Genomic DNA, 26584 nt, shown 5'->3' with positions numbered 1-26584 from the left:
ACCTCTCCATTCATAGATGATGAATTGGGATCATCCATTTGGTTCTGTTTCAAGGATCCCAATCCAGCCCTCAAAATGATCCCTGAAATGGTTTCAGGAGAAGGGGAGGCTGCTTACAATTCTGGTGTGAAAAGGACTCTTACCTCCCCCCTCCCATCTGTTCACTATTGGATTTTCTTTTTCTTTTAATATGCGTGTGGGCACATGTCCAAAAGAACCAAAAGAACAAAGGAAATAAATTCTGGAGGGAAAATGCAACATGCTCTACCCTGCAATGAAACTGTTCTCACCTGAATAATTTCAGTCCTCCACTTCTACTTCATTTCAGAGTTGCAAGCAATAGGCCTCTCCCAAATTTGACCAAAACCTCCGAACAGAAGGAGACCATCCCTACTTGGTAGATATGAACATGATATGAAAGCAAAAGTTGTATCCCAGATATGTGTTCCCAGAACTCAAGTATTTAGATTTTTCTGCTTGGGGATTTATTTGTCCAACATAAACATATTCCTCATCCAAGTATCTCATTATTTTTAGAAGCCATCACAGCTAGTGGCCATCACCACAATTTTGTAGTTCTGAATTCCATAAGTTAGTTGAGTGTTGAGAAAATGATCTGTCCTTTATCTTTTAATATAATCAAACCTTCACCAAAATGTCCAATCAATAATACATCTTTGTGAGTATATCCCTATTAACATGGGTTCTAATTACTGATAAGGCAAGGTCTGAAAATGTGGGTCATTTAAGATAAGAATCAGAACTGCCTTGAGTCCTAAATGAATTTGTTTCAGATCATATCCCACTCCTGAGATCCCAAGGGGGAAGGCTGTAGTTCAGTGGTAGCCATCTGTGTTGCATGCAGAAAGTCTCTGGTTCAATTTGTGACATCTCCAGGTAGGACTGGGAATGGCCCCTATCTGAAACTCTGGAGAACAACTGCCAGTCAGTGTAGCCAATATTGAGCTAGATGGACCAATTGTCTGACTGGGTATAAGGCAGCTTCCACTGCACCCTCCCATTCCCAAACTGACCTTGGCAAAGAGGCAGGAACGGCTCCCAGAGTCTACCATCATGATAGGCCTCAGAATTTAGGTTTTTGTTGCTACTATAAGCATGTACATCAATGTCCAGGTCTTCTAGGAGCCATAAGAATTTCCCACGATTCCCAGTGTTTGTGCATGATACCAGGGTTCCCAGTCTAACTGTGGCCTAATTGATGCCCTACTGTGGTACATGGAAGGTGTAAGTGCTCCCCATTGCTGAATCCTGTAAAGTAAAGGGAAATGGGGCAGCAGGGAGGTTCATGTTGGGATGTCAGGGTTGATCTGCAGGTGATCCAGTCTGGGACCTGTATTGTTTATGAACATCTGGAGTATGCTTGGCATACTGCCCACCCCAAATAGTTTCTATTGAGGTAATTACAGCCCTCAGTAATTTTAATGTGACCAACCCAGATCCTGCAATCCTTATCTGAGGCCCTTCTTCGTGCGCCCCCTCCAAGGGAGGTGCAGAGGGTGGCAACATGAGATAGGACCTTCTCTGTGGTGGCTCCCCAACTGTGGAATACTGTCCCCAGAAAGATGTGCCTAGCACCATCACTATCAATCTTTAGGTGCCAGGTAAAGATATTTTTATTCACACAAACAGTTTGCTCTTAATTTGTATTCATCTTTTAGTTGGGTGGGATAGCAGGTGTCCTTTTTATGTTATTGCAGGATCAGCACTTTTAATTAATAATGCTCGTTTATCTTTTGATGTATTTTAATTTGGTATTGCATGCTTTTTTTAAAAAAAAAGTTAAGTCACTTTGAGACAAAAAATGTAATAAGCGACAAATAAATATAAATATTAATATTAACAGTAACAATAATTTTCTTTTAATACATCACACTTCTGCTTGTGCAGTTGAGGCCAAAACCTGACCCAATCCTTTCCTGATCTGTTTTGGTGCTGTGGTACATTATAAATTCCACCAGAACTCCTACCCCCCTCCCAAATCACAAGGAAATACCTATAGATGTTCAGTGTTATTACACCACACAAACATATATTTTCCCTTGAAGGCACCATCACAGTTTCTAAACAGAGTTGAGATAACATGTAATAGAGCAGTCCTTGCTTCTCATTAGTGAACCTTACAGATCTTCTAAGGATGCCTCTTCTAGCTACAAGCCTGCAATTGTTCTCCAATATGCCACCCTTCCAAGAAATCAAAAGACGGAAACAGGAAGAGAGGCAAGTGTTTCTACCTAGGGGGTCATCTACTCTACAATTTATGCCAGCATATATTCCATGATGCTGGCATACAGATGTACAACACATATTTGAACAATCACCAATAGAACATCTGGTTGATTGGAGAGCGAATTTATTTTTGGATGGAAGGTAAATTCCTTCTCAAGGTTGTGAGGGGACAGAACTTTCAGGTGGGGACATGCTTCAAGGTGTCCCCTCTGTTTTTATTGCTACTGCACACAGTGGCTGGCTGCAGATCACTTTAAAAATCTTTAAACTGGCACTGGGAACATTACAGGATGCTGCTGCATGGTTCTCAACAACCATGATCGCGCGCTACAGTTGATCGCGCGCTACATCTGATCAGCTGTAACGCATGATCAGCTGTGGCACGGGGAGCTCTCGCGCTACATCTGATCCCTGTCAGCTGCAGTACGGGGAGCTCTCGCGCTACAGCTAATTGCGCACTACAGCTGATTGCATGCTACAGCTGATTGTGCGCTACAGCTGATCAGCTGTAGCGTGTGATCAGCTGTAGCGAGGGGAGCTTGCGTGCTACAGCTGATCGCGGTCAACTGTAGGGCGGGAAGCTTGTGCGCTACAGCTGAGTAGGGCCCCACTTTCCGGTGGTTTTCGCTTTTCAGCGGGGGCCTGGAACAGAACCTGTCATATGAGTGGGGCCCTACTGTAATATGAATTTGTCAAGCTCCTACTGCTGGGTAAGTTCTTGGAATGCAAAATAGTTTTTTGTACATACATGGTTATTGTTCAGGCTGACAAGATATACAATGCAGGCGATGTGCTTCTCACTAAACTTTTGTGAAATGCTCATTGGCCTGATTTGGACATCACTTAAACTATAGTGTAGGTGCTTTGTACCTCACCCTCTCCTGCTGCAGCTGCGCTGCTGGGAACTAAGGTATGATTTGGCTTACTGGCAAGTTTCAACCTAAGCTTGTCGGGGGTTTTCTTTCCAAACAAACTGCTGACTGGAGCAAAGCAGGGGCAGCCAACAGGGTGTCCTCTAGGTGTTTTGGACCAGAACTCCCATCATCCCTGGCTATTGGCTGTGCTAGCTAGGGTGGAGGTAAATTGTAGCTCACAACATCTGGGGGGCACCATGGCAACTACCCCTAAAAAAAGGGTACCCTTTTTAAGCCATAGGACTTTGATTAGCACATTCTACCAAGGAAGATGGACTCCCTTGACTGAAACACACAAATTTATATCCCGGCAGACACTTGTCTTCCAAACCAGCAAGTAGACAGATGAAAGGAAAGAGAAGGAGACAGGCCCATTTTAAGTATTAGATCCAACAAAAGGTTCAAGCAATGGCACAGTATTAGTTTCCAACATAATTGGTGCATCCACCTGGGAGGGGGAGTAGTGTCTAGTAGACATAGTTGCTTATATGGTAATTGTCATGAACCTGTAATGTTCATGAGTTATTAAAAATCTAGAAGCAATACTTTGGCTCCAGCAAGGGACTCTGGGAGATTGTTGCAGTTAGAAAAGACAAGCCTTTGCCAATTTACAATTCTGAGTTTCACTTCCCAGCTGAAGACGGTTAGAAGAAGCCTTAACAAGCTGCACCTGTTTATCTTTGCTGATTAGCAAGTGCCTGGTACCCAAGGTCATCCTTGGCCTGTACAGTTGGAAAACACAGTTGGGAGGGGGGCCTGCAAGGCGCGAAAAAGTGAGAACCATCGAGAAGAAAGTTACATCAGCCAATTCCTGATTGGTCAATTAATCTTGGACCGTTAGGATCCTTTTTCCCTTAAGTATAGGGCTAGAGACCCCTAGCCTTTGTTCTCTGTTCTCTGCCTATGCTGACTTGGCACCAGAGTTCCAAAGCCTTCTGCCTTTTATGGTTCCAAGGGGTTGCCTATGGGAAGGTAACCTATGTTTGGTTCCATTGCTTTATGTTGAACATCCATCTCTCTTAGGAGGGTTGCTACACAACCAACTACCTCGTATGTAAGTAGTTAGGTGAGTTAGTTTGTTATTTCCTTGTTGTGTGTATGAATGCTCTTGTAAGTACCTAAACCCCTGTTTGGGTGTATGGTCTTAAAGGATTACTTGCTGCTATATTTTATGTGCACTTATATATCTTAATAAAGCTACTTCTATTTAACCTGGTGTGTTCATTGAGAGAAGGGGTGGTTCTGGATTCAGTACCTTGACCATTCTCAGTCACTAACTACCAAAGAGGGTTAAGAAGTTAAAGGCTTGAATTTGAAGTAAGAACCAGAGGTGCCAGGCAAGGAGTGTAACTGTGACTCTTGCCCCTTAGGACCTTGGTTTTACCTATCTTCTGGGCTCAGAGATCCCCTGGCTCTGAGTGGACCAGTAAACAGGGGTGGTGGCAGCCTACCTTCTACCTTGCAGGGTTGTTGTGAGCGTACACAGCCTTGGCAAGGGTGAAGTAATAGTCTTTTGGTTCCAGTCTCATTTCCCTAAGGGTGGGGGTCTGAGTCTGACGCATGATCCCTGTGCCTTGATGGTAGGGATTCATGACAGTAATGACTGGGAGTTGGTGAGTCAGCCCTTCTCGGCTCCATGAAAGCACACATACCACTCCTAACTGTCAGGAGTTAGGGTGGAGCCTTTTTCGTAGGCTGAGTGGGGAATATAATAATAATAATAATAACAACAATAACAACAACAACAATAATAATAACAACAACAACAATAATAATAATGGCTTTTTAAAATTTATTTTCTGACAAGGTATTCCAGTTTCTAAAAGATTCATTCCCAATGTGAAGTGTAAGAGGTTTAAAGCCACAAGCTATAAGAAGAGTGGAAGGACTTGCACATGTGTTCAGCAGATCACTCACTCTAAGTTCCACTCTGCGGTGTCTTAATGGAGACAGATTCCCCTTTTTCCCAGTCATACTGACTGTTCCTGGACAGAAGCAAGTTACTCTGAATTAGGTCTGTGCTTTCTGTCATGGCTGAACTGAGATGTCACAGCTCGAATCATTGCCTGTGCTACGAGAAATAGTGGTAGCTAACTGAGAAAAGACTTAAACATTGGACTGTGACCAAGTGGGTGTTCCCAAACTTCTGGATGGTTTCCTCCACAATTGGGAGCTTTGTAAACTACTTTTAGCTGGAGATCTCTAGCTTAAAATCCAGACTAGTAGCATGAAGCACATGTACTGGAAAGTATGCTCAAACTATGGAAGTTCGAACTATGGTGTGGGTTCTTATAGTAGCCCAGTCACAATGTCATTTTTTAAAAAAACACCTTAAATTTGCATCAGCCCCACTCTCTGGTGAGTACTTCTAATATGCTAGTTAATATTTTAGGGTGACCTAGAGAGCTATGACTGAAAAGAAGACATATTGGAAGTGACAGAGTTTTTTGGGGAGGAAGAAGGGGAAATAAGTAAGTAACAATCACTAGCTTTGACTCTTCTTGTGTTTATTACAAGGATGGCATCCAACCCATTACTGAAGGTGGCATCCAACCCATCTTCTTTTGTCACCCTACACACAAACGATTTGGTACAGGTCCCTGCTTTAACACACCAGTGCCATTCACTCATTCTCTAAACCACTTTCTGGATGTTGGCTGGCCTCCTATTAACTATGGCTAGCACAGTGCATTAGTTTGTGTTATGTCTCAGCCCAGCTTGTCTGCCAGACACATCCACACATCGATCTCCTACATAAAGCTCTGAGAAAAAAAAATCCCAATGACCAGAATCACCCCTCTTCTCAATCCCTTGAGTTGCAGCACAAGGGAAAAATGAGACGTTTCTACAGACTATACAATATGCACAAATATAAAATACAGAATTTTGCTATGAGCTATAAATGGTGATGAGACAGTTGTCAGTAACAAGCAGGGATGGGCAAATCTGCCCATTTAGCTTTTTCCTCAATTTTTTATTTGTCCAATCTTAAGTTCAGTTCTCCACATTTCCACATCAGATTAAAAAAAAAAATCCTCATGAAAATTCATCAGCATATTAGTGTGATTGTTTTCCCAATATACAGAAGTTGATATGTAAATTTTGCCTAATATACACATTTTTAAAAGCAATTCTTCCTAATATAATGCATTTTTGTATGTTATTTTTCACTACATATGCATTTTATGCATACTCTACCCTAGTACATGCATTTTTGTACACATTACTTGGCTGGAGAACTGCATTGCAAAATTTGGAGAGGTGCGAATTTCAAAGCATGGCTGGGTTTCAGATCTTATATTGTGAATTAGGTAGGTTCACCTTTAAATGCAAACTGAATCAAATTCCTCCTTCATCCCTAGTAGCAAGTACAGCCCTTCCTTGGAAGGGTTTGAGATTTCACTTACTAGCCTTTGCAACTACTCTCTTTTCCAGCTCAAGTCAGCGCTTTCTCCCCTCCCCTTCCTCCTTGAGAAGAATAATTCCGTTTAGCTGGAAGTCTGAATCTTGCCTCGTTTCTTCATCCAAATGTTGTTTTCTTTCTTTACTGAAAATGTTGCATGAAATGAAAAAATCCAAATTACAAAGCAAACTCAAAGAATAGGCTAATGTAACAAACCGTAAGGCATGGCATGCAAATGGTGGTCTTAAAAACCATGACAGACCAGTTAAAACTGTAGCAATCGCCATTTACACTATTGATTTTAGTGTGAAGTTAAAAGGCCAAATTCAATCATCATTCTCTTTGGTTGTCAAAGGTTAATAATAGTTGAATTTTGGACCAAAGGGACAAGGCAAACATTGCCAGGTAAAAACAGCAAATTGTTTCCTTCTGACGCAAGGTCAATACATGACTCTTTTTTTTCTTTTAAGTGACAGATTTTTAGCACAAGTCTGGGGAGAAGGGCAAGAGAAGGGAATAAATGGCTTCTTTCAAGCCCACTGATTCTTCACTAACTCCTCCTCAGTCTATTCTGCCAAATATTAGATCACTCTACCATTGAAAAGGACCATATGTATGCTTTCCATATGGAAGATTTTTTGTGTGTGGGGGGGAAGCGTCTGTTATTACTCCTCAGATTCAGTTCCTCAGAATTTTAATTTAAAGTACATTAGGCAGAGATAGAGATGGGTGAGTCTGTTCATTTCGGTTTCTTCCAGTTTCTCATTTTCCCAATCTTGCTCATTTCTCTTGGGCTCCTTACTGGGAGGAAAGGTGGGATATAAATCTAATAAATAAATAAATAAAATAATTTCTCCACAATTCTACATTACTTGGCTGGTAAACTGCATTGAAAAATGTGAAGAAGTGCAGATTTCGAAGGATAGCTGCATTTCACATATTGTTTTGGAAAGTGTAAATTAAGTAGGTTTGCCTATAAATGCAAACTGAATGGAATTTCACCCCCATCCTGAGGAAGAATGATGTTTGCTATTTCCTTGGTTACTAGCATGTTCAACAAGATCATCTCCTTGATGTCCCCTGAGCATCCCCTGCTGCGGCATTCTCAACCATCTCTCCGCACATCTGGTAGGTTGCACAAAGGGGTGGGGACAGTGTGAAGGATCCAAGGAAAAGGATTGAATCTAACAAAGTAACTGCATGAGCAGAATGACTTGCACTCGCATGACCGAACTCCCCTTCTGAGGCAGATGCATGATGCATCCCCCTTTAGTAATGGGAATAAGACAGTCAACAGGCCCTTGAGGTCCTCTGCTGATCCTCCTCTTGTGATTCTCCCAACTTCTCAAGTACATCTAACGGGAACCAGAAATAAGGCCTTTTCTGTTATTGCCCCCAGACTTTGGAATTCTTTACCGATAGAGGTGCGGTCATCTCCTTCTCTTGTTATATTTCGTCGCCAGGTCAAGACGTTTCTTTTTCATCAAGCATTTAATCTGAGCGATATATAGGATGTTTTTATTGCTTGACAGGCTCTTGCTGCTGATATGCTTAGTTAATATTGTTTTTATCATGCTGATTTTAATTTTTATATGGGATTGTTCTTTGCTCTTTGCTTTTTGTTCGCCGCTCTGAGTCTCCGGAGATAGAGCGGGTTAGAAATGTTTTAAATAATAAATAAATAAACAAACAATGGTTTATGGGTGAAAACAGGCTACAGCTTTATCAATTAGAGCCAGTGGGGTTGGCATGGCAGTAGGGCAAGGATTAACTTCCATTCTGGCAGCCCATTCTGAGGGAATTCTGTGTCATCCAACAAGCAGTTGGGAATCACCCTTGGGAGTTGGCCAGTGTTAGACCCAGGTGAGATGCAAGCTCAAAGCACATGTGGTCCCACTCTCCTACTAGTGGAGGGGGAGTTGTGAGCAAGATGAGGCAATGCCCCTCCCAGGCAAGAGTCGCAGCCAGCTAATACCCCACTAGACCCCTAATGGGAGTCCCCCCATATGTTTGATCCTGCCCAATACCATTTCTGCATAAGTTGTGACAGAAGCATAAGGATGCCTAATATTGCCCAGCAATTAATGAGGAACAGGTGAAAAAAAACCTACTCAAGTAACAGCCAGTTTGACTGAGGGCAAAAATTCCTATCTGGCCCTGTTAACCAGTGCCCCTGGAAACAGCTCAGTGACACTCTGCGGGAGGGAGGGAGCCGGTGTGAAAAGAAAGAGGCGAGCGTCTGACAGGCCAAGGCCTTTTATAGGCCTGGGCCTGTCCCCGCCCCTCTCCAGCTGTCACAAAATTGCCCAGGATTACAGGTGAATCTGTAAGAGCTGGAATAGGTGGGAGGATGAAATCCCCCCTCCAATCACTGTCTGAAACTGTGTTCTGCCCCACAAACATACTGCATGCTGAGGACACTATGCTCGGCTTATCTCTCCTCCCCTCATGCATCCCCCAAATCTGCTCTGGAGGGTTGGAGAAACCTTCCAGAGCAGATTGGGAGAGTGCTGGAGGAGAAGCGGGAGGGGAAGTTTTGTTGAGTGAACGGAAGTCATTCCACTCGCACCATGGCTTGGTTGAATATAATTCACTGACTGATGCAATTGAATATTCATTTCAGACTCCAGATGCTCTAACGTCCAATTCAAAGTGGATCCAAAGAAGCATATGCATAAAATCTAGTTTCTGCCTCTCCTCCCACATCATGCATCACTACTTATTGTGTAGATCCATTTAAAAAAAAAAAGCCCATCATACAGTCAGGTGACTTTAGTTATGCCACTGATAAATGCAAAAGGATTAACTGTAGAGTGCCATTTTCAAATGATAGCCAATGACAACAATGGAAAAAATAGCCTTTTCTGACTCTTATAGGGCAAAACATTTTGTTCTGGCCATTTCTATAGGAGCAAAATAGTATTTCTTCTGTACAAAAAGGTGGTATGTGGTATGATTAAACAATATTTCAACTCTTTAGTTCATGCAGAGGTTACCTGCCAGAGGGCATAAAGGTTTGATTAGGTTTATGTCGGACATGAGAAATTTCAAAGGAAAACCATACACCTTTTCTAATATATGAGAGCTGCACTTACAAATTACTTTTTTTCCTGTGGCCAGGTATGGCAAGTTTTTAGTCCCTTTCTTATTACAAATAGGAAGAAAATAATAGGTATTGCAGAAAAAATATTCTCTCATATAATCAAAGAGAGCATAAGGATTATGCATTGGCCAGATCTTTCAGTTTTATTTGGTTTTGGAACAGCATAGATATTTGATAGCATTTGACTGCTCTCAGCATTGATAAAGATAAAATGGAAAATGAGTTTAAGGTCTTGAAACAGCTCTATGTGGTATTTTCAATTGTCCATCTAACCAAGCTTGCTGCATCTAAGAACAGCCATTACTATGCTTAGGAAGTCATGAGATGTAATACATTACTATAGAGAAAGGAACACAGTCAAATTAGTTAATGGTATTAGCAGAAGTGTAGTCGTCCAGGGTCTCAGGGGTTTTTAAACCCCTTACTTTTTGGGAGCAGGGTCCCAGCAGGGTCCCTATGCCTCCAACATCCTATGAGCCAATCAGCATGAAAGGAGAGTTTGTTAGCCACTGAGAAGAGTCTTCTAGCATGTTTCCTTGTCCTTTCCTGCTGTTTAGGGCCAATCAGAGTGAAAGGAGGTGACTCACCCACTGACAAGACTCTTTTCAGTAGCTAACACTCTCCACTTTCATGCTTATTGGCTCCTAGGGATGCCTGTTGGTGTGGGAGAAGGCATGAACAAGGATCTCATTCTGAACCCAATAGCAAAAAAGGGTGGTGGTGCCTGTGAAGGGACCCTGCACGTCTGAATTTGCCCCTACACTACTGGGCATCAGCCATATGCCTGTGCATTATGGCAGGGATGGTGACCCTATGGCCGTCCAGGTATTGTTGAACTCCATCTCCCATCAGACCCAGCCACCATAGCCAGGAGTCAGGTATGATGGCAACTATAGTCCAACAATACCTGGAAAAACACAGATTCCCCATTGTTGTACCGGGCCTTGTGCTGACTCTACACTGACACTTGTGCATGTGAGGCCTATCTTCTTGTGTTCCTCTGGTCTGTTGTGAATCTTTTATCATTCAGTTATATTACATGACCCCAGGTTCTAGTATTATGATAGGGAGAAAAACATCTTCCTAATAACTTTCTTCATATATAATGTTGTGCATTCTAGCATCTCTCCATTTAATTCTTTTAATTACAAAGCCATGGATGTTGTAATATTCCCTCATAGGAGAGTTGCTCCAGAACCACAATCATTTTGGTTGCGCTTTTCTGCTCTGCAACATCATTTCTGAGGTTTGGTGACCAGTACACAATATTCCAAAGATGATTACACCATATATTTTATAAAGGCATTATGATATTGGATTTTTTTAAAAAAAATTCAATCCCTTTTCTAACATAGAATTCATCATTTTGACTTCTGCCAAAAACTGGGCTGATGTTTTCATTAAATTATTCACCAGGACCCCAAAATCTCTTTCCTGATCAGTCATTGCCAGTTCAAACATGTGTCAATGTTGGACATTGACTAGGGAGACCTGAGTGCATAGGAACATAACAGTAACCTTTATACTAAGTCAAACCATTTGTCCCTCTAGCTCAGTATTGTCTGCACTGACTGGCAGTGGCTATCTGGAGTCTTTCCCAGACCTATCTGGAGGTGCATGTATGTAAGGCAGATTCTGTACCACTGGCTTATGACTCTTCCCTAAATAGGTTCAATCCCTGTTCAGGCACAAAGCAAAACTGGGTGATCTTAAGGCAATTTTTATGAGGACAAGGGGATTTCAATTTGGTTTGCAATTCTAAACATATTTTATCCTAAGATACTCAGTCTCAACAACATATTTTGTATGCTTTGGAGGTCCCAGATCTGTATTACATAATGCGGACAAGGGCAACAACTGAAGGAAAATTATGTTCCGATCTACACTTTAGTCCAGGATCAATTTGCACTGGAATTCACAGAAATAGAATTTCTCAAGCCTCCCTAGTTGGGTCACTTCAGCACAGAGCTTGGAAAAGTTACTTTTTTGAACTGCAACTCCCATCAGCCAAATCCAGTGGCCATGCTGGCTGGGGCTGATGGGAGTTGTAGTTCCAAAAAGTAACTTTTCCAAGCTCTGCTTCAGCATAAGTTAATCTCCCCATTTCCCCTTCAGGTTTTCACAGAGTATGCCAGGAGACCCATAAGAGATGGCATGGTAGGGCAGCGGCACTTACCTGACCTCCTGACAGCTGAGTTGCTGCTGCTTACCAGAAGGGAGAGTGGGAAGGATGAGCCAGCAGAGAGGTCAGCACAGTGCAAATGCATTGAGAGCCAATCCAGCACTCCTGCCACTGCATTTGAACTGCACCAACCTTCCTGCCGCCTTACCCCTCCCACTCTCCCTCCCACTAAACAGCAACGACTCAGCAGTCAGGAGGTCAGGTAAGCGCTGCTACCCCACCATGCTCTCTGCTACTTCAAGAGACACTGGTGTACATACAGCAGAGAATGAATGTTATGCGAACAGCAGACCCAGCCCATACAGTAAAAGGACATCATTGTCCCTTGCTTTCTGAGCTTGGAAAGTTTAGGAAATCATTCTTATTCCTTGGGATTTGATTTAAGAGAAGGAATGCAATAGAGGAGGAATTAATTAAAAATGTAGGAATAAAACAGATTTGGAAAGGAGCCAGTAGCAAAAGGAAGACATGGAACTAAATGAGTTATTGGTATATTCCAGTAACAGTAGTAATTTTGTCCTTGCTAGAAAGCAACAGCAGGAGAGGAGATTAAAGGAAGCAACAGAGAAAAACAGAAAACAGACACCCAGGAGGCAAAAGGAAAGAAAAGCCGTTAAACCACAGAACTCAATAAAGAAACAGGAAGAAAAATTACATATGACCTTGTAAAATAAGATAAACAAATAAGAAAAAAATGATAACAAGAAATGGCAACAAATATGAACAGAAAACTATCAGGTTGAGGCTGATTCACCCAAACCTTATTTATGCTTGGTTCAAGCTCAGTGGTGATGGTTGTTATTTTGTCAATCCAACTTGAATTAGCCTAAGATTGCTGGGTGGGTAAATAGTTTCAATCAATTAAAAAAAAATCAGCCAATGAATTAATCCAAACGTTTACGTTTTGGCCACTGATCGTCACAGGATCAAGTATGAAGGGCAACAAATGGCTTGACTCAACCGTGTGCAGACATGGCTCTGAATATGACAGCCACCCAGATATAAACCTGAAACTGTCCCAAACGGTTGTGATTTAATCTGCAGTGCAAACATGCATTTATATTGCATGAGCGTCATGCCTGTTTTCCATGTACTGCCACATTTCTTTTTTTGACAACTGCTTTTGTAAGGTTCAGAGAGTCTCACAGCTCCTACTTGAGTCCCTCTGAAATGAACTCCCTAGATTTGCTGGTGAAATTTCCCAAGTGAGATACTAGAGTGGGGCCCATTATTAAATGACTGGGCCAAAGACAAAGGTCACCAAAACATTGCAGGTATTTAGCGTTGCCTTGCGGCTGAGAAGCTTAAAGTCAGCTGGTCAATTTTATTTTTAACCCATGACCTCATCTAACCATAACAAATTATTTAGAGGGACCATCAATCTTCCGCCCCTGCTAGGATGTAATTATAGCTTCATCCAACAAGGGATAAAGAGAGAGCGTGCATTTCTCCCATAAAGGGAACATTATTTCATTGGAATGCCCCAAATAATTTTTGCAAGACTGAAAAGTAGGGCTGCGTCAAGCAGTCAGCACTAGTGTATGCATATTAGTGCTGCACTAGTGTATCGCACTGCACACATCACTTTTTGTCAACAGTGAAAATGAGTTATGTGTAACACTTACAGACAGGAAAAAAGAAGCTCTGCAGGAAGTCCAATATAACAACAACAACAAACAATAACCTGATGCATTTAGGGTCTTCTAAAAGGTAGATGTGGAGGTGAAAAGTTAGAAACAGCAGCCAAGCTTGGATTAATTTTGTCATGCACATTTTGTGATAAGATTCCAAGTTCATTGTTGGAGACAGATAAGCATTCGACCTTCAAGTTTAGAACAAGCTGCTAATGTTGCAGCATCTGGTTGGCAGGGTGTGGGGGGGGAGAGGAAAAGGACAGATGGCCAGATGGATACTTTCTGATATAGAATGGATGAATAGCACCAACACCCTACAAGGTTTTGTGTTTCTGGTCAAGGTAAATCCTGAAAGGGTTTTTTGTCAAGATAGAAATTCAGTCTCTCTCCCCGCTTCCCCCTCCCCCAATCCTTTTCTTTTTTTCCCCATAAGCCATTTCCAAACTGTGCCAACAGAAATAATGAATGCAAGTGCTGGAAGCCTCTTGGATGTGTAGTCAGCGGGGAACAGCCTGGCTACATGCATTTTTACATATCTTCCAACTATGGTGGAATCAAAGAGCCAAGTGCAGAATTTTACAGCCCAAGGCTATCCTGTGGATTTATCAGACCCCTTGAAGGAGCTTGGATCCATAAGCCAATAACATGCCAACATTATTATTATAAAAACATGTATGTATATAACAAGAGTGGATTTTGCTCCCTATATACAATGGAATTTTATTTTTATATTTTAAATGCTTCTATTATCTTTTAAACAAATTCCTCATTTATACGTTATTTCACTGGCTCAGAGCATCACATTATGGCGTTCAGGCTGGTGTTAACTTCAACTCTTGTGCACCCCAGGACACTTGCTGATTGTTTTCATTTCAATTCATAAAGTGGCACATCCCATAGGCTTCACACAACATACATTTCAGCTCTCCACCTCTTTGATAAAATATACTGTCATTGTATTTCTTTCTAACCTTCCCTATTCCTAGCACTTCTTCAAATAGATTTTGAATGGGAGGGGAGAACGCCTGCACAAATGTTATATAATACTAGGGATGTGCACTGGACCATGGTGCTTTGGAAAATGGTGTGATATGGCTTTTGGCAGAACTTGATGAAATTTGCAGGCATGGTAGTCACTTCTGAGAGATTAATACTGACAAATTTCAGATAGATAGGAGCAAGGGTTGTGTGCAAGGGGAGTCTTTAAAGTGTTTTGGAAGGAAAGGGATTCATTCACACAAAGATCATTGGGGGTAAGCATGCATCATTGAAGTGCCCCTAGCAAGTAATCTGCAAAATTTCAGAAAAAATTGGGGAAGGAGTTTTGAGCAACAAATTTTTTAAAAGTTGTGTGTGGGACATCAATATTTTATTTATTTTCTACTCAGTTGACTCCAATTGAAAGGTTCCTTCTACATCTCTCCCCAAAACACTGTGATCTGATGCAAAAATTCCTGGTAAGGTTATTCCTTGATTCAAAGCTAGAAGTGTCAATCACACAATAAAGCCCCTTTCTCTGCTTCTTTATATGGAGTGCTTTTTGAAATATAACAATTAAAGATTTTCAAGATTCCCCTGAGTAATATTTGTCCCCTTTGCTGGACTAAGATTGGAGTAAATTATGCTATAGAGGATTTGAATGGAGGGTGTTTTTTTTGGGGGGGGGAGGTTATATTATTATTGTTGTTGTTGTTGTTGTTGTTATTATTATTATTATTAACATTTATATACCTCCCCATAGCCGAACCTCTCTGGGCGGTTTACAGCAATGAAAAACATTAAAAACAAATATACAAATTTTAAAACACAAAAAACAATTTAAAAACACAATTTAATTTTTTTAAAAAACAATTTAAAAATACATGCTAAAATGCCTGGGAGAAGAGGAAAGTCAATAATATTGATTTTTATAATTGTAGTTCTCATTGTTATAAGGTGCTTTGGACAGACATAGCCCAGAAAAGTAGCACAGAAATATTTTAAAATAAACAGACAGTCAATCTGAGTCTCTCTGAGACATCTGAAGCACTTCTCAGTGGTCCCAAAGCTTCAGAAGCACTCTGATCAGTTTGGGATGCATCAGGGATACAATGCACCTCAGAAGAGCCCACATTTCTTCAAAGCTTTCCCATTTGGCTTGGGATTTGAGAGTCATCAAGATGTAATGAATACCCCTAAAACAATACACATAAATCTGAAATATTTCCAAAAGTGACTGACGTGCTGGTCATTTATAGACCATCTCCTTTGCTTGTGTGCACATGTTTCCACAGAGCCTGCACAATACACTGATGTATATAGTGGAATCTAAACCATATTAGCCCGGATTTATTGTCAAATGTTATATCATTTTCCAGCCACTTTACCTAAGGTTTTTGTTTGCTTATTTAAATTATCTAATGTTTTGTTAAGTTCTTCATTCGTTTTAAAATGCACCCTGCCTTTCTCAAATGGCTCCAGGGTGGCTAGTAATACCTTTTTTCTTAAATAAGGAGAAATGGGAACCTGTGGAACCGGGAAGACTTTGCTATAGACAGCAAGACTACAACAAATCTGCAGTCATATACTCTGACCTATTGGCCCCATAAGGACAACAAAAGGGCTTCAATTAATGAAATATTTTATACTTTTATTATGGGAACCATTCTAAGCTCCTGGGGGAGTGGCAGAGAGATCATTGATATTGCAGAGCTTTGGAGGAAGACTTCTGAGGACAGAAAGCTGTGCCAATGGTCAACATCTACCCTCAGTGTTCCAAGGACAGTATGGCAAACAAGGGGGCATTATGTGGGCATATCAAGGAATCCAAAGCTCAGGGAATCCAGTGTTTCCTTTTCTCTGGATGTGCCTCCAGAATTGAAGAAAAACTACGCAAGCTCTGGATGTAGCATAGTTTCCTCCCCCCCACTGGAATCAATGGGAGCTTTTTAAAAAAAGAACCAATGAAAAGGGGGGGCAGGTTATGTTGTAGCTGGTCCAAGCCTGGCAGGGCTTCAGTTTCTCCACCACAGACTCCCCCCACCAGCTGTAGGATTGCTTTGCAAATTATGCCTTGCCTTTTGACCCCATAAAGGGCTTTCAAAGCCACTAGCTTTCATTTAAAAGCAATATACAGTGCAAACAACACGAAATAAGAACAGAGATTTGAACCATAAATCATTGCCATTACACATCAAATAAACAGAGAAGGTCAGAGTATCAATTCATCCTAAAGGCTTACTGAAACAGTAAAGTCCCAATAGGATACTGATGAAGAGTCAGACCAGTTGGGATTCCTGAAGAAGGGTGTTCCAGAGTCTGGGTGTCACAACTGAAAAGACCCTGTCCTGAGTCCTAACCAACTGGGGATTCGCAGTGGCTGAGGGATGTTGAACAAGGCCTCAGGCACTGATAACAGTGGGCTGGCAGGTTTATGGGAGAGGTGTGTCTACTTCAGAGTAGACATGTCTTGGACTGAACTATTAGGAACTGAGTTAATAAAATGACAGAACCACTTGTTTAGAAAGCATCACATGTCATGTCTTAGCCCAGCTTTTAATGATCACAAAAGGCCACTGCTGCAGCTAACCTTCTGTGAAATACCTCTGAGCCCAAAGTCGCTTGTATTGCATTTCCCCAGAGATGCTGGTCAACATTAAGAATGTATAAAGTACAATTCTGTCTGAGCATTTTGGCAACTATTTGTTATGATATTGCTTCCTGTCAAGCGCATAATGCAATTTTGTCTTCTATAAAAATAAATGCTCTGTGTGTGTGTAATCTCAGACTCTTGTCATTTCCCACATTTCTGTCACTAAATATTTAAAGAAGGGGAAGCCAGAGAATCCCAAGCAAGCAATCGCCTTCATATACTCTACCCTCCTAAGGTTGGACTATGAATGAAATGATGCTGCATCATAGAAGAGACATGAAAGAGATAGCCATTAAAAACCCTACCTGGCCACAGGCTAGGCCCATGCCTCTTTCTCCCATGCCATGCGGACATGATAAATTTAACTCCAGGGCGTCTGCTCCAGAAGTCTGTATAACACACAAGAAAGAAAATAATCAAATATTACCTGCCAAATGGTACACCACTTCACTGAAGGTAATTTCCCAAATGACAACCTATCGGGTAGACATATAACTCACACCACATGTAATATTTCCCTTCTTTTGATTCATCAATATTTATTTTAGTTCATGACTAATTCAGACCAAAATGCAATTTGAAGAAACAAAATAAAACAAACGTTTAAAGGGATACATTGAAATGAGTCATAATTTTATATGGACAGCTTTCATTAACCCTTCTCCCTCCTAGAAATAACTCTGAACTCACAACTATTCTACCGATTGTGCAGAATAGGTTGCCTGAAGTCTGACCTATTATCACTTCAGAAAGCAGGTCAAAGGGGTGTAAGTGTGAAATTGTTGAATGTTCCTCCATGTGAAAAATTCTGGGATGTAGTTAACTGGTGCAACAGAGAATGGTCTATATCAAATCATTCTCCCTGATGTGCTCGTATTCTACATGGACAGAATTTCTCCCTATGGATATTTTGTTAATTGTTTCAGACAACAGCTTGCTGGTGGTGGTCTCTAACCATGGTTCGATCTATTGCATTTGTTTTATGTTGGTTTGCTTGTAAAATAGAAACAATTGTGGATGCTATAAATTCTGTAAACACATTAGGATTCTGCAGAGAACAGACTTCTTGGAGGGTATGAACACATGTGGGAGATACACATAAATAAAAACATACCTGGGAGGGGATTGCGCCTAAAGATTTTGCTCCTGCTTCAGTCAATTTGAAGTGTTCTAGCTGCAGTCCACCCCTTTAGCCCCAAATTGCCCCAACCCTCCCTTGAGTATCCATTCTCAACACCTTTACTGCCCTGTTGTTCCTAGGCTGTATGAAAGAGAAATATTTCTCTTCTATCTCCTCTTTCTTTTGGGGAAAAAATGGCTTATGTACCTTTTTCTTTTTAAGGAGCTCCCATCTCCACTCACCCTACACTGATGTTTCAGATTTTCAGGAAGCGAGGCACAAAATAGGGGGGCCACCAGTCCTACTTTACAGACAACAGTCCTCTATTTGAAGGTGTCCTTTATTGAAGAATTGTCTGGTCTAAGTGGTTTAAAGATAAAAACCTGTAAAAGGGGAGAGCAGGAGCCTTGCAGTTCCCCATCAATAGTTAGTAGGCAATGTAGGTCACCTGGTGAGATTTGCGGTATTTCTGTTTAAATTGTAGTCATTGTTTCTAAATTTGCATCTTTATGTGTACATTACCATATGCAACTTTTATTCAAAACTGTGTCCTCTTTTTTCTCTTTTTTGATCGCGCAGCTCCTCTTTTTCGGCAATGCGTAAGCAGCCACCTTAGAACTTAGTGAGTAAATTCTGAATGGGTAAGGGAATAAGAAGGAAGTGTAGGGTGAGAGGGAGCTGGGAGGGGCAGGAATTGGCTCGGCTAGTCATCTTCAGCTAGTTTCCCCTGATAAGAGCTGGAAAAGGAGAGGGGATGTTGAAAACTGCTGAATCTCACCCACTTGTGTAGGATGCATGCTTATTCTCATCTTCTCACCACCCTCCATGGGGGCAGCAACTCCCTCACCTTTATCTGAAAAGAAAGGCAGAAGGAACACAGGAACAGAGTGGGTAGGGGACGGTCTGGGAAGCCACCCAGTGCAACATTCCCTCCTCTAGAACAAGAACTGCCCTGCCTGTCCCTGGGATCTTGGGCATGCCGCACATTCATTTCTGCTTTACCCCTCACCTGACTTGATGGTGCTGCTCTATGGCTGTGGGATACTGCACAAACCCAATGGCCCACAATCTTCTAACCACTGCCCAGCAAGTGCTGTTCATGGACAGGCCTGACCACTACAAAGCCAAAACAATACAGAGAGCAATAGGGACAAAAAAGGCGTAGAAAACCTTCTCCTCACATCAAATGCATTAAATAATTAAAAAAAGAGGTTGTTTCCAGCTACACTCCTATATTCCCAGCCAGCAATTAGCTTTATGAAAGGGACAGTGAAGAATGGAAGCCAGGCCTTAATCCTGGGGTTCCCAAACTGCGGTCTGTAGACCACTTGTGATCTGTGAGCTTCATCAGGTGGTCTGCAACATGTCTGTGGATTTGTGGTTGAATATGGGAGACGGCACATCCACTACATTAAATATTCATATTGATTTTTAATTGTGGTGCTATTGCTTTTTTATTTCTTCATTTGTTTCTCATTTATTTATTCTATAGAATTCAAATTGCAATACAATAAAGTACAATATATAAGAAATAAAAGAAGCAATAAAAACACAATTAACAATTATATGGCATTTAGCACAGCGCATTACAATTGCTACAACAGGCAGAAAAATCTTTAAGTAGTCCTCCAAGACCTTCAGCAATTTTCAAGTAGTCCATGGGGAAGAAGGTTTGGGAACCGCTGCTCTAATCCATTACCCAAAGCACACTGTCAACTGCATGCTGCAATGAGGGACAACACAAAACAAAACATCAAGAAGCATAGATGGGGATAAATGGCAATTCTTCACAGCTAAGGGCAGTGTGAAAGAGGGATTGCTACTCATGGTTTGTATATAAACTCACCCCAGGATCAGCCCTACCGTTAAGCAGAGTGAGGCAGCAGCCTCAGGCAGCAGATGTGGCATGGCAGGGAGTGGGGCAAGGTATTTGAGGGCAGAGCTGCAAGTGCCAAGTGCCCTGCCCGGTGCCCTCTTACAGAAGCTTTTCACCAGGTGGAGTGGAGGTGGCTCACTGTTATTTACTGGAGGGGAGACAGGGAGGGACAAGGAGGGGCAAGGTGGCAGGGCAATTGGTGCAGTGCAGATGCACCAGCAGGAACACTGGACTGGCTCCGTCAGTGCATTTGCTATTGTGGCATCAGCAACTCATCAGCCTGGAAGTGAGTCTATCAGCTCCACCCCAACTGGTGAGCTACTTCTGCCCCCTAAGCTAGCCTGTTGTCCTCAGGTTGCAATGGAGAACAGGGATCCATCACCAGTGCTGAAGTAAGATTCAACTGCACCCAGTTGACTTTTGTCAATGGAAGGGGGGGAGGGTATCACCTTGTCCTTTGCCTCCGGCAGCAAAATGTCTTGGACCACCCCTGCACACTTCTGCCATTTGTAAATGAATTTTTCAGGTTTTGGTATTTAAAAAAATCCTGAGAAACCTGTTTGACTAAGGCAGGGCCGGTGTAAGGCATACTGGGGTCCTTGGGCACCAGCCTGCCCTGGGCCCTGGACCCAGGCACCTGCAAGCATGCACACCCCACCTACCTACCTTTCCCTTGGTGAATGCTGCCCTTGCTGTGCATGCATGCCTGCCATCAACCAACATGACAGCCAAGGCTTTCCTAAGGGGCTGATACCTCCGCTGCCATCTTGGTTGATGGCATGCATGCTATCCGCACACATCCCTGCCATCAGCCAAGATGGCGGCAGGAGCATCAGCCCCTTAGGGAAACCTCGGCTGCGATCTTGATTGATGGCAGGCTTGCGCCCGCAGCACAACCAGAATTTGCATAAAGGGAGAGGTAGGTGGGGCATGCAGGTGGGTGATGCAGGTCTGTGTAGCAGTAGGGGGGGTGCCTGGGAGCTCCCTCATGATCTGCGGCAGGGTTGGGAGCCGATGCTGTGGCAGACTGCAGAATGGAGTGCTACCCACACACCCTAAGGAGGGGCCCTTCAGGGGCTCCTTGGGACCCAGGGGCCCTCAGCCAGGGCATGACCTGGCCACCCTCTGGTGCCGGTCCTGGACTAGGGGTAGCAGTGGGACAAAAAGAAGTGTGCGTTGTGAGTATGTGTGCATGCACTATGGGAATTAAAGCTTTTTTAAAAACCACTTTCTTATAAACAAAAACATACAACTACATTGGTTTCTGGATCTGCATAATCAGGGTAACTGAGAAAAGTGTTTCATGGAGCAAGTACAAAGTTCAGCCTCCTCCCTATTGAGATCTGGTAGAGGCAGTACATTTCCTCCCTCCATGTGCTTGCTCTTTAGATTCCCCCCTTGCTATGCAGCCAAGTGGAGAAGTGCAGGCCATGAATGGGAAGATGACAGATAATATTGGCAATAAATTCTGATGATCGCTTGAGGAAGTCTCAGCAGTTGCAGCCCATAAGGACTGCTGCCAGTAAAACCTGCCATCCCTTTTCACATGTTCCATTTGTCCCGGAAAGGCCATGGATTCAAAGTATATGGTGTGAACTGATCTTTAATCCCACACACACACACACTCACTCACTCGGGGTTGGTGGGCAAGGCTTCAAGACAGGTCTCATCAGAGTACAAATAACTGAGCAGCCCAACATCTGACCACCTATCTAAAGATTAGTAAAAGCCAGCTGAATCAAGCCAAAAGTATCAGAGGGAGAAAGGTCTTGCTGTTGTTTCTAACTTCAACTCAAGTACAGTAAAGTGATAAAATGAGAGAGAGAGAGAGAGAGAGAGAGAGAGAGAGAGAAGTTAGCTAAACTTCTTTAGAGGTCATAAAGGTTATGTTTAATTTCTGAGATATGATTAAGTTCAGGAAAGAGGTCTTATTTTATCTGAACAGTTTCCCTATTGCTATGAATTATGAAGGAATAACGGGTCTATCATGATTAAAAGAGTTATGCCCAGAAGATCTTTATTCAACACTCAGCAAGAGAAACTTGGTGATTTTTAGAGAACTCTGTTACAGACTTCAGGAAACCTGTGCTTGAAATGAAATCCCTTATCTTTAGATGAAGACACCATTAAAACAGGGCCAGCCCAGCCAAGTAAATGCACCTGTTCAGGCACTGATAACTCCACAGGAAGAGGAAGGGCGAAAGGAAAACTCTGCCCTCTCATCCCAATTAAAGAGCCCCAGGTCATCAAGTGGAGTGCCTCGGTTCATCAAGGCTGTGTTTTAAAGGATGCTTTCAACTCCAGCAGCAACAAATGAGAAACGAGAGCTCTGACTATTTAAGCAACAGCATTTTCTTGAGTTGAAGGCTTGAACCTTTGAAATGCCTTTGGAAATACTTATCACCTGAGCCACAGACAACGCTGCCTTCTCAGGCTATTCTTCTCCTCAGGATACTGCACCTCTAGGTCATGGCACACGTGAGTTTAATGGCATTTAAGTGTAGTTTTGAAAATTTCAATAGCTGCTACAGAAGCATGTGTGGGTGTGAGAGAAACAGAGAGAGAAAACAGAAATGGGACTGATGCACAGAAGATGCAAGGTGGGGGGTGTGAAAGAGAGAGAGAGAGAACAGAAATGGGATTGATGCACAGAAGATAAAAAACAACATCCTTAGTGAGAAAGGTGCATGAAGGATGAAGATATCCTTGCCCATGGAAAATGAGAATTTCTCCATCCTTACTGCAACTTTCTTGCAGAAGTTGCCACTACATTTATCCTGAGAATTCTGTGTGATGTATCCTACTGGGAGAAAGGGAGGGATATAAATCTGATAAATAAATAAATGACTGGACTCAGGTTCCGCACACGTATTGGTAATCTAATTGGTTTATTAACAGAAGTGTGTATTGCTTCCTGAGGGGAATCTTAACACACACTTGCAGCAGAGTTTATTCCTCAGCCAGGGGGAGACAGCGGCAGGGAATCTGGAGGCTGGGTTGTATTTCAGGGGCCATTGCACTGTTAAGTCACTGTGGCCAAATGCAACACATTAATGAAGTCGGTTGTAGAACTGGGCTTTTTCTTCCATAGCAGGGGTGGAAGAGCACTGAGTTTTTTGTTAGTTTTTGTAGGGTGTACAATTCCCTCAGGGATCATATTTTGGAGCCCCCATGGCCAGAGGCAGAAGGGGGCATGGACAATTCCTTCTCTCTCTCTCTTTCTCCTGGAAAGGGACAAATCACTCTTGTCACTGCTAAGAACATAAGGGGTTCTCTCTCTCTCTTCTCCTTTCACTGCCTCATAAATAAATGGCAAACTGGCTGGGAATTTGCTGGGCAGTTTGGTAGCAGGTCTAGCCTCATCCAAACAGGCATAATTGTACAGTAAGTGGGGTCAAAGAGGAAAATATAACTTCAGTCAGTGCTACACACACTTTCTGACTTAGCAAAGCAAGAATATCCTGTGTGTTTTCTTTATATTTTTTATTACTGGTTAGGTGAAATTAGAATCTGGTTTGCATTTTGCTGTTTCTGAGCGACAGGAGTGACTTTTCCCTGCTGTGTGGCCATGGTTCAGAAACTCCAAAGAGACCCATCATGAGAAATGCTATCCATCATTTCCTTCAAGCCTTCCCCTTCCTGTTGAGCTTCACAATCTATGCATGTGGGCTTCTTGTTATTTTTGTTATTTATTTCCATGACAAGTTGACCTTTAGTGTTACATGGACTGGACTCCAATGGAGAGACCAGACTGCATCCCCTCTAGGCTTATGCACCTTGGAAGGTCACAAGTATCGGGCAGTGAGAAGGTTGTTTTCTTTTTTTAAAAAAAATGATTTTTTTCATGCAGGTCCATAACATGAGGGGCAATACTGAGAATCTGCAAAATTAGAATGATTTTATCACTTCTGGAAAAAATAGTAAGATTGAGAAAAACCAAAGAGAGAGGAATTTAGTATTAAGATGCAGTAAAGCATCGGCATCATCTCTAAAAAAAAAATGGAATGATGTGAACATTTGTCATGGCCAGTTAAAAACTACTCGTGCAGGATCTCACAAAGTATATTCTCCATTCATTTCAGAAGAAGCAGAAATTGTACAGCAAGGATGAGAAAATAAGATCCTCCAGATATTACCATAGAATCATAGAGTTGGGAGGGGCCTATAAGGCCATTGAATCTAACCCCCCTGCTCAATGGAGGAATCCAAGTTAAAGCATACGTGACAGGTGGCTGCCCAGCTGCCTCTTGAATGCCTCCAGTTTGGAGTGCCCACCACCTCCCAAGGTAATTTGTTCCATTGTCGTACCACTCTGACAGTTAGGAAGTTTTTCCTGATGTTCAGCCAAAATCTGGCTTCCTGGAACTTGAGCCCATTACTCCGTGTCCTGCACTCTGGGATGATTAAGAAGAGATCTTGGCCCTCCTCTGTGTGGCAACCTTTCCAGTACTTGAACAGGGCCATCATACCTCAGCCTTCTTTTCTCAAGGCTAAACATGCCCAGTTCTTTCAGTCTCTCCTCATAGGGCTTTGTTTCCAGTTCCCTGATCATCTTCGTTGCCCTCCTCTTAACCTGCTCCAGTTTCTTTGCATCCTTCTTAAAGTGTAGTGTCTAGACCTGGACGCAGTACTCAAGATGAGGCCTAACCAATGCCGAATAGAGGGGAACCAATACTTCACACAATTTGGAAACTATACTTCTGTAAACCTACCTTCCTGTCCACCAGCTCCCACTTGTAGTACATGCGCTGGTCACCTCTCGTTTAGACTATTGCAATGCGCTCTACGTGGGGTTACCCTTGAAAACAGTCCGGAAATTACAACTGGTACAAAACACGGCGGCCCGTTTACTTACGAATAGCCGCCATTATGATCATATTACCCCAGTGTTATACAATCTTCACTGGCTTCCAGTTGTATTCCGGGCTCAATTCAAGGTGTTGGTATTAACCTTAAGCCCTATACGGTTCCAGCCCAGTATACCTGAAGGAGCGCCTCCAACGTCATAAAGTATGCCGCCCTACAAGATCTGCCACTCAGGGCCTTCTCTCACTTCCGCCGACTAAGGTAGTTAGGTTGGTGAGGACTCGGGAGAGGGCTTTTTCTGTGGCGGCCCCCACGATTTGGAACTCCCTCCCAATAGATCTTTGACATGCCCCTTCCCTAGACATATTTCGCCAGGGCCTGAAAACGTGGCTTTTTCATCAGGCCTTTACGATCCTTGAGACTTCCAAGATGAATTAGTTCTGGAACTGTAATACGAACAATCTACTAAATACTGTAATTCTTACTGTACTGTACTGGCTATATTGTTATTGTATTTTATTACATTTTATTGTACGCCGCCTAGAGTGGCCATTGGCTAGATAGGCGGCCTATAAATTAAAGTTTATTATAGTTTATTATTAAATGCAGCCTAAAATAGCATTTGCTGTTTTTGCAGCCACATCACACTGTTGGCTCATGTTCACCTTGTGATCAACAACAATCCCAAGATCTTTCTTGCATGTAGTATTGCTCAGCCAAGTATATAACTGTGCAAGTCTTATAACTGTGCATTTGGTTTCTTCTTCCTAGGTGTAGAACTTTGCACTTATCCCTGTTAAATTTCATTCTGTTGTCTTCAGCCCAATGTTCCAGCCTATCAAGATCCTTTTAATTTTGTTTTTGTCTTCCAAGGTATTAGCTACTCCTCCCAATTTTGTATCATCTGCAAATTTGATAAGCATTCCCTGCACCTCCTCATCCAAGTCATTATTAAAAACGTTGAAGAGCATTGGACCCAGGACCGAGCCCTGTGGTACCCCACTCGTTACCTCCCCCCAGTTTGAGAAGGAACCATTGACAAGCAGTCTTTGAGTACAATTCTGCAGCCAACTGTGGATCCACCTGATAGTTGTTCCCTCCAGCCCACATTCAGCTACCTGCTAATCAACATATCATGGGGCACTTTGTTAAAAGCTTTGCTGAAGTTGAGATATATTATGTCCACAGCATTCCCACAGTCTACCAGGGAGGTTACCCGATGAAAAAATGATATAAGATTAGTCTGGCAGGATTTTTTCTTGTTGGACTACAACTCCCATCATCCCTGATCATTGTCCATAGTGGCTGGGATTGATGGGAGTTGGAGTCCAACATAACGGAAAGGGTCACTAGTTCCCCATCCCTTTTAGCACCAATATTTTATGGATGCACCAGTAAATATGGGAGACCATTTTAGATTTTAGTGGGGGAAGATGAGAAAACAAGATTCAGCAGTGCATTTTAAGATATTTGACATCTCCCAATCATTACAATAATGCTATGAACAGCAGCAACAAATTATTTACAATATTTTTACAGCAACTTTAATTAAATTCATATTTTAGGGCAGTGTACAATAAGTAAACAATGAGAGATATCATGCTAACATAATAAGAGGCAGCAAATTAAACCACAGAAACAAAATAGCTGGCTGAATAAGGATGCCTT

At 42.3% G+C, this 26584-nt stretch overlaps 1 protein-coding gene across 6 annotated transcripts in view; it reads right to left on the bottom strand.

The window, feature by feature from the left end:
- DPYD (dihydropyrimidine dehydrogenase) overlaps positions 1-26584 on the bottom strand; it is an 829935-nt gene that overhangs the window by 232884 nt on the left and 570467 nt on the right. For 4 of the 6 annotated variants that reach the window (XM_061633709.1, XM_061633708.1, XM_061633710.1 and 1 more), the window contains one exon: positions 17420-17503. In XM_061633709.1, coding sequence (XP_061489693.1) covers positions 17420-17503 — 84 coding nt within the window. Of the gene's footprint in view, positions 1-4959; positions 6709-15585; positions 15658-17419; positions 17504-26584 lie in introns of those variants that run through there. The other 2 variants (XM_061633713.1, XM_061633711.1) reach the window with 2 other exon arrangements.

This window comes from Rhineura floridana, chromosome 6, assembly GCF_030035675.1.
Source record: "Rhineura floridana isolate rRhiFlo1 chromosome 6, rRhiFlo1.hap2, whole genome shotgun sequence".
Lineage (NCBI taxonomy): Eukaryota > Metazoa > Chordata > Lepidosauria > Squamata > Rhineuridae > Rhineura > Rhineura floridana.
Note: the sequence above shows the minus strand (reverse complement) of the source record. Positions and strands in the feature narration are given on the sequence as shown.